General features: G+C 38.4%; 1 protein-coding gene across 2 annotated transcripts in view; it reads right to left on the reverse strand.

Moving 5' to 3' along the window:
* Positions 1-1,424: 1,424 nt before the first annotated feature.
* Positions 1,425-21,197, reverse strand: part of LOC124266169 (Krueppel-like factor 12) — a 67,507-nt gene continuing 47,734 nt past the window's right edge. For both annotated transcript variants that reach the window (XM_046700970.1, XM_046700971.1), the window contains 5 exons: positions 17,498-17,606; positions 9,052-9,142; positions 8,201-8,382; positions 4,797-4,971; positions 1,425-2,420 (listed from right to left, as the gene is read on the reverse strand). In XM_046700970.1, coding sequence (XP_046556926.1) covers positions 4,799-4,971; positions 8,201-8,382; positions 9,052-9,142; positions 17,498-17,606 — 555 coding nt within the window. In that variant the 3' untranslated portion in view covers positions 1,425-2,420; positions 4,797-4,798. The remainder of the gene's footprint in view (positions 2,421-4,796; positions 4,972-8,200; positions 8,383-9,051; positions 9,143-17,497; positions 17,607-21,197) is intronic.

The following is a 21,197-nucleotide window of genomic DNA, read 5'->3' on the forward strand; positions in this document are numbered from 1 at the left end:
AACACACTTTTGACCAAGTAACCATGATGGTCTGTGATCACTAAATAATCCTTGTTAATCTGTAAAAGCACTAAAATCATTGCTAGTATTTCTGGTTACTTTCACTTTTCTGTTTTTTCTAATGTTGTTCGAAACAGTGAAAATTTTCTAATCAGAACTAATCTAAGCTTCTACATTCATCTTCATAGAAGGAAGCATCTGTATTTAAATATTGGATACAAAAAGTGGTATAAAAAGTGGACCAAATTGTGTACAACCATGAACATTTTGTAACATATCACAATAGACAGAAATATATCTACATTGTATACAGATATATAACAATGTTGTCATGGTTTGATTGACAGGTCACATGTCACCACGGAAATGTACATAACCATGTTATAAATCGCATAACACACCCATCAGAAGTTACACAATACACAACAGATGATGCATTACATGTATATATCAAAATATCACCCCTTTGCCCCTTTAAGTACATTACATGAAGGACACACACCATGTTGAAGCCTGTCAGCGGTTAGAGCCAAGACCTTGGCAAGTTGTCGAGCTGTGTTTAACACATCTTTGAATAGTATTTCTGGTTTATCACTAGTGTTTTGGCTAAGCAATGGAGGAGTGAAGGTTATAGACTTTCACTGTTCTTGTGAATCCTCACTATGGGTTTTCTCTTGAAAGACCAAGGATCATTACTCAGGAGAGCGTGGAATGGAATTCAAAACAATGACAGCAGATCCTGGTACAAAAAGGGACACGACTCTGAACAGTGAATTATGATGCTGTTGACCACTGTGATATCTGCATTGTTGTTTCAACACAAATACACAGGACTTAAACATCTCAATTTTAGGTAACAGCCATCATTAAAATCCAAAGAACATTATTTCAAAATTTTTAATGCAGTTAGTGTATCTGCCAAGTTCTTGGTTCCAAACATTAACAAGTATTATCAAGTTCCTGTGAGACTTTAGACATGATGAATTATCATAAATGAGTAAAATACAAGTGTTTAGACAGGTTCCTCAAACTAAGTTCCTTCCAAAAATATTACACAGTATCACAGCTGCATATGACATTTTTTTAAACAGGGGCAGTGTCAAAGGCTACATTGATAATTTTGCTTTTCAGCCCTACTGAAAATATCTATGAAGAACAGGAAACAGCTGTGTTTTTTGCAAACTACAATCTATGATGGACCATAATTTATGGCAAGGGGGTTGATGCTGATATGGGGGAAGAAATCAATTTTGTACACATGAGTTTGTACATGAGTAAGTGATTATGGTTTTACGCCGCTTTTAGCAATATTCCAGCAACATCATGGCAGGGGACACCAGAATTTGGCTCACACTGTACCCATATGGGGAATCGAACCCGGGTCTACAGCCTGTCGAACAAACACTTTAACCACTAGAGGAGGAAGGGGGCGGCACATTCACATTGTACATGCTACTCCATAAAAATCATCATCCCCTAAGCTATAAATTATGTACAACCCCTATCAATGATAAATATATTCAGCTATGTAGCCTTTGATACAGTCATGGGGAATATCAACGTGATATTTCATTGTATCTTGTCACCGACTCAACACATTCAGCATCAATAGTGGTCTTGTTGAGTTCACATAGCGCAGTAATATTTCAAGGCTCGAAATATCTGCGTTCATGAACTTTCTTTGGCATCAATCTAGCGGGCAACATGTGGTTACTGTTAGTCTAAGCAGTTGATATATTGAGCAGTTTGTATAATTTCCCATATTACTTGAATATGTGGCAATGAAATTTCACCTCTACACAAAAGAAGACATAAGTCTTGAGACATTACAATGCCAATGTACAATCTATCCTTGCTCCCAATCAGACAAAAATCAACTTCAAATACAACAACTTATTTCTTCAAAAACCAGGCTGAGGTTAGAAGATGATGTAGATATTATCTCTGCTTATATATGTCAACAAATTGATCATCAAACAAACTGGACAGAACTATCCTTGTGTAAAACTCAAATGGAAGCAACCAATCAGCAGCAGGGTCAAAGGTCACTCATGTTAGCCATTTTTCTTTCATGGCAAAAAAGCGGGCAGTGTCATCACAAACGATAGCTGGTCCACCATCTTGGAATCACAGGCAGCAGTAGATAATGTTTTCCTCATGACTAAGTTCCAGCAGAAGAAACTACTTTCTTGATCACTAATCATAGGGGCTCTGGACTCCAGACGACGGGCTGGTGGTCCAGTGAGGTTATCACACACGGATGACACCTAATGTCGACCATCCTCAAAGTTGGGTAATAAAGTCTCGATTCATCGGTACAGTGAGAAGAGGAGGCGGCCATTTTGTTGCGGTCATCCTGGGCAACAGACTTGTAGGTCTGGTTAGGGGTGATGCACAGCCATCAGGCTTATTTACACAACCTGAAAGACAAAGAACATCATTAATTACCAAATAGGAACAGAATATAACATGTCAGAGCGTAAAAATACCCGTACTGACTATCTTCAGAAATAAATTCCAATTGGTGTCAAGAGCAAAATTATTGTGAAAATCATAAAAAGGGACCTATGAACATCAGTGATGACACCAGATGTTCATGAAAAGGGTAAGCGAACTGATTTGATAAAAACATCATATCTCTTTTGTGGATAACAGGGATTCTTTCAGTTCAAGGTGATGTGTGAGTGTGTTTTAATGCTTCTTTAAACAATATTTCAGCTGTACAATGATTCTGTCTGTTTGCTAGTGACAATTGTGTTACATAAAAATACCTTGCATAAACAGGAACTGATCATCAGCCAATAATTACTTAAGAAATTAATCTATTTAATTAACCAGATTTTTGTTTATTGCTAGTTGCTATAGGGTGACAACAAATAGATTTCAGGGTCCCGTTTCACAAAGCTCTCATAAGCCTAAGATCGTAACTTTTCTCATAGCATTCGTACCTCCTATACTGTAACATAGGAGGTACGAATGCTATCACATCACTGTCTGGTTACTGAACATGTGATGAGGGAAAATCGGAACTCCTGAGACATCATCATCGACTTATTCTTCTTAAAGATCCTGCATAGACAGGGGTCAGGTACCCCAAACACTGGTCAAGTCCTGAAAGCGGGAATTGTGTTGGTTGAGTACGCGTCTGCCTGATTAAATCTGTGCAAACTGGACAACAGGGTGTAGCCATCTACTCTGTTGTCTCAGAAAGGTGAAGGCCATTGTCTGAACGTGTCCACAACAGTGGTCATCAACAACTGACCTAATGAGCTGGGCTCAACTCCCCAACACCAGTGTCAACACTTAGACAGAAGCACGAACCTCCACAAATCGCCTATGGCAAAACCTTAACTGCACTACAGCTTTCACACAATGCATTGTGGGTGGGGAAACTTTCGACTAAACATCAATCAGAGACCAATTATAATCACTCCTACGCTAATTCTAAACCAATTATTTATCCCAAGAAGATAAAACAAACAGGATCAAAGCAAAAGCAAGGGAAGGTAACTCTCTGGGTCAAATAGGGAGGGACCACCATGTTGGTCCAAGAAGGGTGTGACGGGTGAGTTTGCATCAATGAGTACGGGCTGGCACACCTGCACTCTGGTGCTCAGATCGTAATTAAATGCACACAAATTCCCGGCAAAAAACAAACAACGACTCTCTGCCTAAAACATGTTTCATTTAGGTCAGCCACCTCGTCTTCCCTTTCTGAGTTTTAACAAGTTTTTTGGGTGGCTCTGGAAAAGCCGTAATTCTACATCCATCACACTTTTGAACACCTATGTATGTCAAAGATACGTCTCGTAAAATATCAATAAACTTGAATGCATGGATATGTTTTTCACTACGACATACACTAACACTGATCTTATTCAATTTTTCAGTCATCTACTTACTGTGTTAAACATCTAGATATTTAGGGTGAGGGTTAGGTTGGGACCTGGACGTATTGTTATAATATGCTTGTGTTTGAAGGAAGAAAGCAAAACTAGTAACTGATGCAGATACTACACCTCATGAGTTAGCCCAATGTGTTCTCTTTCACGGACCTTAGAGTACATACTTAACAGAACAACCAACCCATTCTATCTGTCAAGCATGGGTTGCTGAACAACAATTACAACCCGGATCTTCACGGGTCCACATAGAAATGTGAATGCAGTTGTGCATTCGACAGCCTGTACAATTTCTAGTGAGTGAGTGAGTTTTACGCCGCTTTGACCAATATTCCAGCAATATCATGGTGGGGGGGACACAAGAAATGGACCTCCCACACTGTAAGGAATCGAACACGGGTCTTCAGCGTGACAAGCGAATGCTTTAACCACCGCCCTGTACAGTTTCTAGACTTCTTTAAGTGTCAGCTCTCTGAGATACCACGTCAGTTTAACAGGAATACCAACTCAGCTGCATGATACTGCGTGACGAGCGAACGCTTTAACCACCGCCCCATACAGTTTCTAGACTTCTTTAAGTGTCAGCTCTGAGATACCACGTCAGTTTAACAGGAATACCAACTCAGTTGCATGATACTGCGTGACGAGCGAACGCTTGAACCACCGCCCCATACAGTTTCTAGACTTCTTTAAGTGTCAGCTCTGAGATACATCAGTTTAACAGGAATACCAACTCAGCTGTATGATACGGACCAAAACCTGGCCATTTCTTGTTTTATCTTCTAATGCCTCCCGGCTGGGCAACAACAAGTACCATTTTCTAACGTCTTTCAGTATGTCTATAAAAAATTGAATTCCTTCACAAAATTAAAAAAATAATCTGATTGTTCTTACCTTCAGTGCCTCTTCATATGCAGTGAGAGGTGGTCTGACCGAGAAAATGCTCGATCGCAGACTTGACATTTAAAGGGTTTGTCTCCTGTGTGTTTTCTGTAGTGCCTCGTCAGCTCATCTGATCGTGCGAACCTCCAGGTACAGCCCTCCCAGTTGCACACATATGGCTTCTCACCTGGTGGAGAAACACACATGGTAGTTGCACATTTTGTTATCAAGAACATGGTCCTCAAACTGACAAATCATATTCTTTGTTGTTTAACGCTGCACTCAGCAATATTCCAGGTGCATGGTGGCAGTCTGTAAATAATCGAGACCAGACAATCCAGTGATCAACAGCATGAGCATCAATCTACGCAACTGGGATACGATGACATGTGTCAACCCAGTCAGCGAGCCTGACCACCCGATCCCGTCAGTCGTCTCTTATGAAAAGTATGGGTTACTAAAGATCAATTCTAACCCACATCTTCACGGGTCATAAATATTCAATAACTGCAGGAAATATTGAAGTGAAGTCTTACAAAACCAAAATACCGATGACAGATGTTCCAAACTGTTTCAAAGCATATCACATTACATGATACTTTGATCATGATATGGTATTTGTCATACTAAATTCAAGGCAATTTTGTGACAATTGTTCAATATTTCATAGGGCAGACACACAATTAACTGCATATCAAATCTCATATTTGAAAAAATGTGTTTCATTTTATCAAAAACTTAATTTCAGATAAAACTAAACTTTCAACTTTAGTTAGAATATGCCAAGAACCACCTGACATCAAGTTTCAATTTTGTCTACAACCCAGCCCCTAAAAGTACATAGGGTGCGGTCAAATGAATACTTCCTTCGGGCTTATTCTGGGGGCTTGTGTCAATGCAAAGACTGGATGCAATACAGAAAACATGGCAAAGTTGACGCAAATGTGAGTAAATACAAGCAACAGAATGTAACACTACTTGAGTGAACACCAAGCTTAACGAGTACTTCATCCTCTTTCCTTTCAGCCGACAAAATCCTCTGAAAACTGTTTCACTCTCGGCTATATGCAGTGGAAATGTATGTGTACAAAATGAAGACATATCTGAATGTTAAAAAGGTAATTTGTACTTGTGGAGGCGTCAGGAGACTACACATATTCAGTTTCTATTTGAGTTTGATATTTACTCAGTACACACCAATACAGCGAAGGCTTAACTAAGGAAATTATAATTCAACAACGTTATCCCTTTAAGTGTTTGAACTACGAGCAATGAATCATGTTCGTTAGAAAATGCTTTCGATTGTAATTTTTTTACAACTAATTCATTGGGTAACTCAAATTATTAATCAAAACAATTTTGGTTTAAAAAGTAACCACGTTAAGAAGTATTTGAATACTGATAATAAATCTTTACTATTTATTTTGTTTTAGATAACACAAAAAAGGAATTTATCTTAAGACGCTGAATACAAAATGAAGTTTTCCCTTTCAAAACACTCCTTTTACTAATGTTAAGGTTCACAGAAACCTGACAGACTGAAATCTCCAAAATAACATTTTGTTTACTAAAATCTTTATATAAGTACTAGAATCAAAGAACTTAAAACTCTCACAAATATTTGCCCTTAAACGCGTCAGTATGTTTGAAAATCCTGGGCCTGTTTGCAGAGAGCCAACTTCATTGCAACTGTTGCAAATATTGTCAAAGCACATGCACCCATGAAGATCTGGGTTAGAATATTGATCTTCAGTAACCCATGTCGTAAGAGGCGACTAACAGGATCGGGTGGTCAGGCTCGCTGACTTGGTTGACACATGTCATCGGTTCCCAATTGTGTAGATCGATGCTCATGCTGTTGATCACTGGATTGTCTGGTCCAGATTCGATTATTTACAGACCGCCACCATATAGCTGGAATATTGCTGAGAGCGGCGTAAAACTAACAACAGTTAGTTAAAGCACATGCCTGACAACAGTCATGTCGTAAGATCGTTTTGTGAAAGTGGATGACAGTTGCATGGTGTGAGAGAGAGGGTCCAGCTGTCTACAGTCCACACACGGTTACGTGTGCTGAATCCAACCCACGAAGTTGTAGTATGGTGGTATCAGTTCGTGTGAGAGTTACTTGCATTAATAGTGAGTGAGTACGGTTTTATGCCGCTTTTAGCAATATTCCAGCGATATCACAGCAGGGGACACCAGAAATGGGCTTCACACATTGTACCCATGTGGGGAATCAAACCCGGATCTTCGGTGTAACTAGCAAATGCTTTAACCACAAGGCTACCACATCGCCCCTGCATTAATAGCAGGGTGTACAAAATTGAATGGTGGATACATCATGACACAGAAGGCGAAAGGAGTTGAATTACAAAAAACTCCACACGCCTGACTATTGTAACAAAATATCATCATTACTGACCGGTCATTATTCCTATACATATTCTTCAGAAGTTAATATCACAAGTGCAATTGAAGTAACATTTAACAAAAACACCTTCATGTAACAAAAATTGAATAACTAAAAATAGCATTTGCCTTAAACTTGAAAAAAGTGTTAATACGAAAATAATAATTTTACTATGCTGGGTGAAATAATGCTGTAACTATTTCTTTGTCAGCAAATATTCCCAGCTCTAACTAGGTCCCTCCGTTTCCATCCTTATCCTGAACAACTATTCTCATTCACTGAACGCAAAAAATATCCAAATTTTGACACTCTCTTCCCATCTAACGGAGTCTTCCTTTGACTGTCTGTATAACCAGTTAATAATTTACAAACTAACGTCAAAGCATACAATCGAGTAGACAGCTGTCATTCTCGCTGCAACTGCTGGGGGCGGAACAGCACACAGTCATCGTAACACCTTGACATTCTCAGTAGATGGCTGAACAAACACATTCGACAGATTCAGGGGGACCAATTCAATACAGGTGGTTTCAAGACTGCTCTCGCATACTGGCATCATTGTTAACTTGGCTGAATACCCTCTTGAAGTAATATTACACACATGACTGGTATGTTACGGTTTCATCGCACTTTAACACAGACCTGGATTTGGTCAGCTGGCAGGTTGGATTCAAAGCATTCAAAACATGCCTGGTAATAGTTTGTTTGTTTGTAGTTTGTTTGTTTGCAATCAGAAATATTCCAGCTATATGGCAGTGGTCTGTAAATAATTAAGTCTGGATCAGACAATCCTGTGATCAACAGCATGAGCATCGATCAACGCAACTGGGATACGATGACAGGTGTCAACTAGGTCAGCAAGCCTGACCATCCAAACTCATTAGTCGCTGAGTTTCTGAAGACCAATTCTAACCCATATCGTCATGGGTATCTTTAAATATAGTCATCACTGTAAAAGAAAGCCCCTACGATATCCCAGGCAAACAAAATCAGTGTTGCTCACCTGTATGTGTTCTTCGATGTGCTTTTAAGTGAGAGCTCTTTGTGTAAACCTTCATGCAGCCTTCAAAGTCACATCGATGGACTCTCCGTTTTTTCTGACTGTCTGAGTAGGGATCTGTCTTACTAACCATTGTCACCGGGTAGGAACTCTTTGGCCCTCCATTTTCTAAATATTTGAACTGCCTGAAAAACAGAAATGGATTTTAAGAACAGCCCTCTTGAAAGCGGTGCTTAAATGCCATGTTAGCATTCAAAACATGCAATGTCCATGTTATGACTCTTCAGCAGAAATATTAGTAGATTTTGCAAACTAAAATAATTTATTCGTGAAGTATGAGTTGAAATGCACTTAGAGAATGAATAATAAGTAAGCATAAGATTGGCCTTCTGTCATCTGAATACAGACATTGTGAGAATAACTGCCCACAAAATATTGATGACCCATTAATTTTAAGTAAGTGTGTGAACACATACTATTACTTAACAAATTAAGAGAATCTAACTGTGAATTGTGAAGTCGAATATATTTTCACTTACTACAATAAGAGCAGCAAATTGACAGTATCAAGGTAAAACATATATATTACATAACATATAATCCAGCTTAATTAATTCATTTATTAAAACCAATCATATTCTGACATGCTTGAGAAAATTCAAATTCAACACATACAACTGGACACACATGAGCCTGTTTTAAAAAAAATGGAACATTTTTACAATGCGAGTTTATTACCGAGGTCTGTGATGGTACGACCTAAACATTCACAAACTTGGCTCGACCATCTTTTCAGTTCCTCTTGCACATCTACTTACTACAATAATCTGGAGGAAGACACATTTGTCACTTACTCGGATGCTTCTTTTATCCTCCTCAGAGACAGAAGAGCTGCGGAGCCGATTTTATTGACAGATTCGACAGAGACATTCGGGTGATCTTCATCTGCAAGACAATTTAATCCCAGTTATACAAAAGACTTAGCTTCATCTGGTGGAAATGCTTTGCAAATATCTTACATCCATCTTGTACCATATTCAACCAAATAAACACTCAACTGTCATGAACACTCTCCATCAAGATCTGGCTAACTGACCCTCTATACCTAGTACAGACTCGCTTCAAGCTACTAGGCATCTGTTAATCCCATACAAAATTCATTAGTTCAACTGGTTTACAGTTTTTGTTCTGTACAATTGGGCTTGGTGATTAAAATATAATTTAGAAAACAATTTAGAAAAATATACTCTTATGCAATCAAACACAAAAACAGAATGAAATGAAGTTAAAGAGCCAGTTATCCTATATTGGCCTATTCAGGAGCTTCTTTCGTAATTTAATTATAAGGAATAAACAGACTCGGAAAGAAAAAAAATATAAAAAATACAATTTCAAAAAATATTCGTCTTACCACATTTGTGAAATGACTATGCATCAAATAATGAAAATCTTTATAAATGCATCCGAACGTAAGACCAAGAAAGAATGCCTGAAACATGTTGAAAGTAAGCTTGACTGAACTTTCCATTCTTATTGTTTGGCCAATTCCTCAAAAGTAGGCACTCCGACTTCTTTCAAATCATTATTAAAATATCACACAAGACTTAACAGGTCATGGTTGACAACGCTGTCATGTTTTGACGTCCATACTCGCCACTTACCAGGCAACATGCGCCATAAAGAGGATATTCAAACCACTCTGTCATTAAACCTTCTCTATACATCTTCGTATTTCCCTCCTTTGTATGTGATAAATAATTATATACATTCACCAGGGACACACTTCCCTCCCATTTGGAATAATATCAGGGGTGTTTTTTTCAATTCTCTATCACAGGCATTTTCAGATGAATTAATGTATATTAGTCAAATGCATATTTAAAGGAATTATTCCTAACAATAAATACCCTGCATTAGTTCCATTTAGAGCTTTAGCTCCGGTCTCCGATATTTGAAATGCAGGTTAGGAGTTGGGGAATCCTGGTGAACTGTTTGAACCCATCTGAGCATGAATTGATATCATTTTAAAACATAGAATCAGTTCCACATTTTGTATGCAGCAAAGAGCCATTTATTCAGTCTCATGACTGTATTAGTTCAACCACAATGACCCTTTTCATCTGTAGTTACCTACATTCAAGAACAATTTATCTGTAGTTACTTGAATATGTCATTGTTAGATACAGATACATAAAAACTGTCGAAATGAATAAAGTCATGATTTGCCATGTCTAACTTACATTACTGTACTTGTTGCCAGGTATACTGGCATATATCATCCCAGCCAACACAGGTAGGTATATGACATATATCATCCCAGCCAACACAGCTAGGTATATGACATATATCATCCCAGCCAACACAGCCAGGTATATGACAGGCCAACACAGCCAGGTATATGACATATATATTATCCCAGCCAACACAGCCACGTATATCACATATATCATCCCAGCCAACACAGACAGGTATATGACATATATCATCCCTGCCCACACAGCCAGGTATATGACATATATCATCCCAGCCGACACAGCCAGGTATATGACATATATCATCCTAGCCAACACAGACAGGTATATGACATATATCATCCCAGCCAACACAGCCAGGTATATGACATATATCATCCCAGCCAACACAGCCACGTATATCACATATATCATCCCAGCCGACACAGCCAGGTATATGACATATATCATCCCAGCCAACACAGCCAGGTATATGACATATATCATCCCAGCCAACACAGACAGGTATATGACATATATCATCCTAGCCAACACAGCCAGGTATATGACATATATCATCCTAGCCAACACAGCCAGGTACATGACATATATCATCCCAGCCAACACAGCCACGTATATCACATATATCATCCCAGCCAACACAGCCAGGTATATGACATATATCATCCCAGCCAACACAGCCAGGTATATGACATATATCATCCTAGCCAACACAGACAGGTATATGACATATATCATCCCAGCCAACACAGCCAGGTACATGACATATATCATCCCAGCCAACACAGCCAGGTATATGACATATATCATCCTAGCCGACACAGCCAGGTATATGACATATATCATCCTAGCCGACACAGCCAGGTATATGACATATATCATCCTAGCCGACACAGCCAGGTATAAGACATATATCATCCTAGCCAACACAGCCAGGTATATGACATATATCATCCCAGCCAACAGAGCAACAAGCACTGAGATCTGATTTCAATGAGATTATTTAATATCATCGCCCAGAATGAATAAACAAATACAACAGTCTAAGTGGTCACTGACAACATGAACAACTATACAATACCAACAATATCATAGGATTTAATACAAGAAATCTGTATCCTTTATGCAAATAGACAAGGAGCAAAGAAATGAATAAAAACACTGCATATTGAACATCCCTCCAAATGACACTGCTGTTGGAAGTAATTTTAATGACTTCTCAACCCTCTTTGTTGAGAAGGGCAATAGAGTAGCCAAGTGGTTAAGATGTTCGCTCGTCACACCGAAGACCCGGATTTGATTCGCCACAAGGGCACAATGTGTGAAGCCCACTTCTGGTGTTCCCCGCCGTGATATTGCTGGAATATTGCTCAAAGCAGCGTAAAACCAAACTCACTCACTCTTTGTTGAGAAACTTCCAATTCATTCTTATTATAATTTGAAACAGACTGTAGATATTCCACATTTGGCAATGACGCTCAAGGTCCTTCTTTGTCAATTGCACTGTCGGGAGTGACATTACCGGCAGGTTTATGGACAACTGTATATGACTCAGTGCTGCCGCAAAGGTCATTAAGGTGAGAAATAAGTTTTAGAAAAAATATATAAAAATTTCAGACAGATAAAAGATAATCAGGTAAAAGATATGATTCTGATTTAGTAAGTTTTAGAGAAAAAAAATATAAAAATTTCAGACAGATAAAAGATAATCAGGTAAAAGATATGATTAGTAAGATTTAGAAAAAAAAAATATAAAAATTTCAGATATCATTCTGATTTAGTATACAGTATTGCATATTACCCATTCTATTTGTCAGCGATGCACAAAAGAGTTACGGTGGACGGTCTATGTTACCAGCAACATACTCGTACTTGTGTGGTTGATATACTGCCAAAATATGTGCCAAAAAGCAGGTTTGGGTAAAATTGAAGTAAAATCAACAAACGTTGGTGAATGGAATGAATTTCTGCAGTTCTGACATTCCATGGACCTCACAGACCATGGTCTATGCCTGAATATATAATCTGCAACTTGAGGATAAATTCACTTTGGTCAAATATGACCTGAAAGAGTTCAGGGAATAAAGACTGCTATAATAATACCAACAATGTTTAAATATACATTATCTCTTTGATAGGACATAATACAAAGTTTTCCAGACTTGACAAAGCTGTGTGATTTTGTGATAAAAGGGTACAAGGAAGAAAGCTTCAAATGTAGGAATTTTCTGTTTCCCCCATGATGATTGGTCCATAGTTCACCATGTTGTTTTAAACATACATTGTATAATTAAAGCAGACATTTGAATGAGTGAGTGAGAAGGGTTTTATGCTGTTTATAGCAATATTCCAGCAATATCACAGCAGGAGACACAAAAAGTGGGTTTCACACACTGTACCCACATGGAGAATCGAACCCAGGTCTTCAACATGACTAGCAAATGCTTTAACCTCTAGGCTATGCCAAAGTACCTCTTAATATGGGAAGAAATCTGAAAGTGATGAAAGTCTCAGACAGTTACCACTCCAGTAAAACCCATGAGCATTGGTATGGTGCTGGCAATCCTAGAATAATAACTAAGATGGAACTGTGATTCAAACCCAGTCCCTGCATCCAAAGAAGGGGCACCTCATGCCAAGTTGCAGCATTTTTGAGTTATATGATCTATAGTATTGAATTATGCTTTGATTCATTTTGTGTGATTGAATTGAAAAAAACCTTTTGATTCTGATTGATTTCTTTTGGGTAACATTTACTGCAACCATTTGGCTACATCAGGGTGGTGGGGTAGCCTAATGGTTGAAGCATAAGCTCAGTACACTGAAGACCCGGGTTCGATTCCCCACATAGGTACAATGTCTGAAGACCATTTCTGGTGTCCCCTGCCGTGATATTGCTGGAATATTGCTAAAAGCAGCGTAAACTAAACTCATTCACTCACTCCTTAAATTCACCTCTTGAACTTCTATCTGGACAAAATCAGACAATATTCTGATATTGTCATTTATAATATAAATTCAATAATACCTTTCAAACATTAATAATATGCCTATTGGTAATCTTTGAGATGTCAGCACGGTCAGTAGTGACTCTAGTGTGTGAATTTAGTTAAATGCCACTTTAAAACATTATTCCTGATAAATGACATCGTCTGGTTATCGTTGGAAGAAAGCCGAAAGTGATAGAAGTTTTTGGAACAAGACAATACATTACATAACATGAATAAATCAAACAAAACAACACTGTCATAGAACAACAATCTGCCTTTAAGTATCAATGATTGTTTACTAAATGATAACAAACAATCAGGTGCAATATCAGTCAATTCATACCTTACAAAATTTCAATTAAGTGAGCAAAACAGTTTTTGTTTGTGTTTCCAAAATCAAATGAAAATAGTCTTGCCAGGAGAACAAACACTTGTTGGATATTGTTTTGACTGCCTAAAAAAAAATGTTTTGCTTCAACATGTTGGAAATCTTAGTCCCAATTTTCGTGTAAATATGTCAGGCAATTGCTGTCAACTGGTTTCAACAAGACCCTCCAAGGTGAGTCACAAACTAGAACAGCTTGGATCCCGTTCCCAGTTCATGAGTGAGTGACTTGTCCCAATTTGGACCAGGGTCCCAATCCACAAAGCCTCGCAGCACTGCGACATTTGTGCGCTTATGATAAATTACAGAGTTACGACAGTTCGTAACGTTAAAAAGCCTTTGTGGATCGGGACCCAGGCTGTTAAAACTAGTGGTCGATAACATGAGCAATAAGCAATATCCATGGCAATAAATACACAAAATCATCAGTATCACACATTTCAACCACCTATGGATTGATCACATACACCTGACATTATATTTATATTCGATGAGGCAGTATGTATTCAAAGTAGGAAAGCCATTATGATCCACACAAACTCTATTGGATGTACTGAGTAAGTACGGTTTTATGCCGCTTTTAGCAATATTCCAGCAATATCACGGCGGGGGACACCAGAAATGGGCTTCACACATTGTACCCATGTGGGGAATCCAACCCAGGTCTTCGGCGTGACGAGCGATTGCTTTAACCACTAGGCTAACACACACACACAGACACCCAACCCCACACACACACACCCCACCCCACACCACACACCCCATATTGGCTTTACTGAGTGCCTTCTAAACCAACTGGTAAGTGGTAAGTAATCTGAAAAGGTGCCCCTACTGATGTTTTTGACAGTCCATATTTTCTTGTGTATAATGCACATTATTTATAAAAAACAGGTGTTTGGTGTTTGTAGCATGGATACATCACTGCCTAGTAATCGCTATCCTACCGTTTCAATTTCATTGGCATTTAGATTAAGTATTTTGACAACAATACAATCCTTGAAAAATTCATATTGTCACCTATGGTTTAAGTATGCACTCCATTCATCAATTTTTAACACTCCCTGTGCACTTATTACAATAATTACAGTAATTAATCTGGTTAATAAACATAACCCGGCATAAGGCATGATGACTGACTGACTGAGTTGGGTTTTACGCTGCTTTTAGCAATATTCCAGCAATATCACGGCAGAGGACACCAGAAATGGGCTTCACTCATTGTACTCATGTGGGGATTTGAACCCGGGTCTTTGGCATGACGGGCCAACACTTTAACCACTAGGCTACTCCAACATCAGCGCTAGGACTGTGGGAATTCTACATTAGGGTATCGGAGTTACGATCACCTTAGAGCTGAGATAGCTTCATACAATGACTAAACAGCAATAACTGGGGAAGCCACCCAACTCTTCCTTCACAGCAGTTACCATGCTGTATAAGGGGTACCAAGAAGATAGAAGTGAGTGAGTGAGTGAGTTTAGTGTTACGCCGCTTTTAGCAATATTCCAGCAATATCACTGCGGGGGAACACCAGAAAGCTTCACACATTGTACCCATGTGGGGAATCGAACCGGGTCATAACCTGTCACTAGGCTACCCACCACCCCCAAGAAGATGGAAGATAGAAGACATCATTTCAAATTCGAGCAACACAAAAAGGAGGCAGTACGGTAACACTAAAAGTAAACTGTATCTTATGCTAAACAACATTTATCACCATCTGCTTATCAAGTAGGAAAACACATCACATTAACATTTCAAACTTACTCCTAAAATGTTAAAAGGCAATCAATCTGTTAAATGAAAAGACACTACAGATAACAAATACTTCTGGGATGGAACACAGCAATTCGAAACTCAAACCAACCATCAAACAGTGTGAAGGTGTGTTTGGTCCCTGTACCAATAGTGATGGGACGTGAGAGAGGAATGTAACCAAGTTCAGGTGTGGCCCTGCAAGGAAGTTAGCAAGCTTGGGCATAAACAGCAGCCACTCCCACACCCTGCATTACGGTTGTGTTCCACACGGTTTTCTTCTGCCATGTTTCCAATACTAAGTTTCAACAAAAACTCACACGTGATAGTTTTAAGGAAAACCCAACCTATTCTATCTTCTACGAGAGGAGGTAATTAATGTCTGTATCAGCCTTATAAAGTGTTGCTCCTGTTTAGAAATAGCTAATCATTTCTTACTTTATACATATTCTCAAAAATCTCTGAAAAAATTATCATTCAAGAAATGAGAAAACACAATGTACCTGTTAAATGATCAAGTTTCACAGGATGTTCAGACATTCTCCATTCATTTGTTTTAGAATCGTTAACAATAATGAATAAAGTATAAGTATTAATAATTAATTTAGTCCCAGAAATAAAGATGCCACATTAAATGCTTTACAATATTTATTTGTTACATTTCATTCCTGATTACCAACTTAATTCTATGCCATATATTTATATCCAGCAATCGAACTGTCCAGTTTATAACGAAGAAACACAGGTGCTCACATATACACAATGATTCTGCACAGATACTCTAGTTTATGAACTACATGTAGGCATTACATGGATACATAAACTTTTTTTACATACAGGTATTTGCTATAAACTCTCTCAACATTACATCTAGTTGCTGTACACATATATATCCACTTTATGAGTGAGTGAGTTTAGTTATACGCCGCTCTCAGCAATCTATGAAATATAGCTAAGTTATATGGATACACACATAAATGAATTATACCTAGGTGAAATATGGATAGATACACAAATCTTTTTACCTACAGCTAGTTGCTGTACACACATATATATATATTTCAAAACACCTAGTTGTTATACACATATATATCCACTTAATGAATTATACGTAGGTGAAATATGGATAGATACATAAATCTTTTTACCTACAGCTGGTTGTTATAAACATATATATCCACTGAACAAATTATACCAAGTGATATATGGATGCATACAAATTTCTTTATACCTACAGCTATTTGCTATACACATATTTATCCACTCTTTCAAAATACATTTCTGTACAGATATATATCCACTTCATGACCTTCAGCGAATTTTTAAACAAATTTATATTTTCACTCATTGAAAACGCAGATATTTCTGTGAGAGAGATAAATCAATTTTATGACACCAATATACAGATATAAAATCTTTGAAAGTACAGCTAGTTGGTCTACAGATATACATCAACTTAATGACTTAATCCAGATGATCGTCAGATACATAGCATTCTACCATAACTTCAGTAAATACTGGATTGTGATTGGTTAATTAAAGTCATTCAGAGGTATATAATCATGTTATATACCTCTGATTTTCCAACACAGTATGTATTATATTTAAATCTTAATAATGTGGTTATGATAGAATGCATTCGGTTTTAAATCAAATTTAGAGCTATTATAATTTTGTTATATACCTCTGATTTTCCAACACAGTATGTAATTTTTCTTAAATCTTAATAATGTGTTTATTATAGAACATGTTCGGTTTTCAATCAAATTTAAAGCTTTTATAATTTCTTTATATACCTCCAATTTTTCAACAGTATATTTATCCCCCATCAAATCCACATATGCACATTGTATAACAGTCATTACATGTACAGACACTTAACATCAACCTTAGCATCACAGACATACAGATATCCCACCTTTTCTTCCAACGCGTAAATCCAAGCCTTGATGCACATGCATATCTGCTACAAACTCTGGTAGTCCTAGTGTTCGCTTGACAGACAGGTCAACAGGTTCGGTCTGTGGCTGCAATAAAACAACTAACGTCAGTTCATGTACCAGTATCACACATACCAACTTCAATCACAGATACAATACTGTGGAAATGATCTCAGAAATCGTCATCACGCTCAAACAATACCATGTACACTCACATGAGCCCACCATGCAAGAGCACAACCCCCCAGAGAGGATTATATTTACACGATATATGGTAGAAGGACGTTGTGATTGTGATAGTCACACGGGATAATGTCAACTCACATCGGCCATGTACGGAGTCTGGCAGCAAGCACACCGAGGTATCACCATGTTGGAGTCAGCCGCACATACATGAAATATTGTATTGAGTAGGTGACTCCACAAGGAGTTAGTCATTTGACAGGAAAGTGACGACAGCACAAGTGGAGCGTGATACACTTCACGGGTCGTTGGCCAGCGAGCCGCCTGCAGACTTTCAGCTCCTGGTGTGCTGTGAATATGTGCTTTTTCACGTTGAGGTTTCTTAAATCTACACTATCAAATTCTGTGTCGGGTCTCTTGGTTACCTATTCCTGCGATGCAAATCCTCTTCCAAGGAAATTTTTAATACTATTTTTGTGTTTTTAAATATTCTTTTGACATGTACACACCTAGGGAAACATAAGAATTTCTATCCAATTTATCAGTAATGTGTGAGTGATATTTTATTCCATAATCACCACATACTACAGAATTCTACCAAAGTTGCCAGAAAACTCATGATAAAGCTATTAAGTAAAACTAACACTCCCTCAAATTTCTAGCAGACATCATTAATGTCTCCTCAATTAATTAACAAATAAGCACAAACAAAATTCATAAACATGTAATAAAAATAATCTCTGTAGTTTAACCATTTTGAAAAAAAAATTCACCAAAACCTACTTTAGTCTGTTGTTCCCAGTATAACCAGGCAAAATCGTCGGCAGTTGCACTAGACATGTGCATCCTTACACTTCCCTCTCGCCCTGTGAATAGGCGGTGGAAAGCTAGCCACACCTTATACATACAGTACAACAGTGCAAGCGTGGATGGTATCCAAATTTACAAGGGGAGAGGCTTGGCTGCTATTAAGTGAAAACCTCGGCAAACTTCCACACACTTTTCAGAGAGCCCAACCAATCAAGCAGTCCGAAAATGGGTATCGTTGCAAAGACAAATTTCAAGCGTCTAATCAGAGGACGGGTGGTGTTGTCCTAGTCTTCATGTCAACAGAGCGCGCCCCAGTTGAAGGAAGTGAGCGTACAGGATGCTTGACTGGATGAAACTGTAAAAAGTTCCCCAGGATGTTATCGTCTATGACCGTTAAACAACAGACAGGGAATTGGTGAAGGTGTCAAATTGTTGTCAAACGCTTATCAAACATCAGAGAGGGCTGGTTTGACTTCTGGGGACCTGTTGGTCCAATCATGCATGACTAGGAGATGAGGCCGGGGTAACATAGCCGATCTTTGTAAATATTGAAACAGTTTTCGATGCTGGTTGTGTATTACATGCTGATGAATGAGTGAGTGATTGAGTATGGTTTTACGCCGCTTTTAGCAATATTCCAGTAATATCACAGCGGGGGACACCAGAAATGGGCTTCACACATTGTACCCATGTGGGGAATACAGCCCAGGTCTTCGGCGTGACGAGCAAACGCTTTAACCACTAGACTACCCCACCGCCCCTGGTGATGAATGAGTGAGTGAGAATGGTTTAATGTGAAACTCAGCATTATTCAAGTTACAGTGGGGTTACTAAGAAAGATCCTCATACATCGTGGTCATGCAGGAGCTGAACCTGGTTCTTGAGATTGTACCACTATGCTATCCCTCCAACCCATATTTTCAACTGAACATATATGAGTGGTCACCACTGAATACTATCACTGCTTGGAAAGTGAGGAAAAGGATGTACAAATATTTCACTCAGGTGCTGAAAACGATATATTTTCATTACAAATTAAACTACTAGCTATTTTATTTAGATTAATATTTAGTTTCAGAAACAGTGTTACCTTATGTAAAATATATCTCAAGAAATCAAAATCAAATCAAAATGGAGCCCAAGACAATGCTAATTACAGGTTTGTGTTGGAGTGAGACTGGGCATTACAGGGTTGTGACTAAAATTATATATGGTCCTTTTGATAACTGTTGCTTTAAAATGTGAGCAAATGAGTTTAGGTTTACACCGCTTTTAGCACTATTTCATCAATATCACGGCGAGGGCACCAGAAATGGGCTTCATACTTGTACCCATGTTGGGAATCGAACTCAGGTCTTCGGCGTGACAAGCCAAATGCCTTAACCACTAGGCTACCCCACAGTGCCTAGCCAATCAAAATCTAATACGATAATCATGTAGTCTTCACAACAAACATAAAAGATGCATTAATACAATTAATTAATTATTGAAATATATATAAATTCATTAATAGATTATCTTTTCATTTAAATAAGTAAGAGGGGCAGTGGGGTAGCCTAGTGGTTAAAGCGTTGGCTCGCACGCCGAAGACCCGGGTTCGAATCCCCACATGGGTACAATGTGTGAAGCCCATTTCTGGTGTTGCTGGAATATTGCTAAAAAGCGGTAAAACCAAACTCAGTCAGTCAGTAAATAAGTAAGGAAGTATTTATGTCCTGGTTATTGTTCATCTCTTCCTTCAAATAATTATTAAACTGATCTCCCGTGACACATTTTCCTAAATAAAAGAACATCTTTGAAATGTGGGTATGAACAAAATTAAAACAAACAGCAAGAGGGAGAATTAAGTGGTGGATGGGCGTGGTTGATAAACGGATGATTTATTTACACTGGCCTAATGTTTCCTGTGCTATCCAATGATGGTCTGTAGCCACATGAAGCAACGTGTCCTGATGTACAGTGAATGAAACAGAAACCTCCCAGGTCATTTCCTTAACCTAAAACTACAGAACGCAGGCTCTAATACTCGTCATTCCTCAATATAACACAATAACAACAACAACAGGATTAAATGTCTATAGTGTGTTGAAACTGATTATTTTTTAACAATAGCTGAAATTAGGATGACGGAAATATCAGTTAAGGTTCGTCTGTATTTTCTGAGTTTCTTACAAAACAGACAATACGGTCATTGACTTTATCTGCAATGATCCACACCATGACCATAATATGACATACAATCATCCTATCACCGAGCTTGACAACCTGGGCCCCGTTTCACAAAACTCTCGTAAGCCTAAGATCTCGTAACTTTTCTCGTAGTATTCGTACTCCCTATGTTGCAGTATAGGTGGTACGAATGCTACGAGAAAAGTTACGAGATCTTAGGCCTACGTGAGTTTTGTGAAACGGGGCCCTGATCAATTCATTTACCCCTGCTTCAGACCTATTTCAACCCAGAAACCCCTAAGGGACCCGAACTGACTGAGGCATGAAGTAAGAGGAGCTTACACTGTGTGCAAGAGATTTAAACTTGGTTTGTATTTGAGCGTGTGTGAGTGAGTATGTTTTTATGCCACTTTTAGCTATATTTCAGCATTATCACGGCTGGGGACACCAGAAATGGGCTTCACCAATTGTGCCCATGTGGGGATTCGAACCCGGGTTTTTGGTGGAACAATTATA

The sequence above is a fragment of the Haliotis rubra genome, unplaced genomic scaffold, assembly GCF_003918875.1.
Source record: "Haliotis rubra isolate DU_JTF1 unplaced genomic scaffold, ASM391887v1 Scf1235, whole genome shotgun sequence".
NCBI lineage: Eukaryota > Metazoa > Mollusca > Gastropoda > Lepetellida > Haliotidae > Haliotis > Haliotis rubra.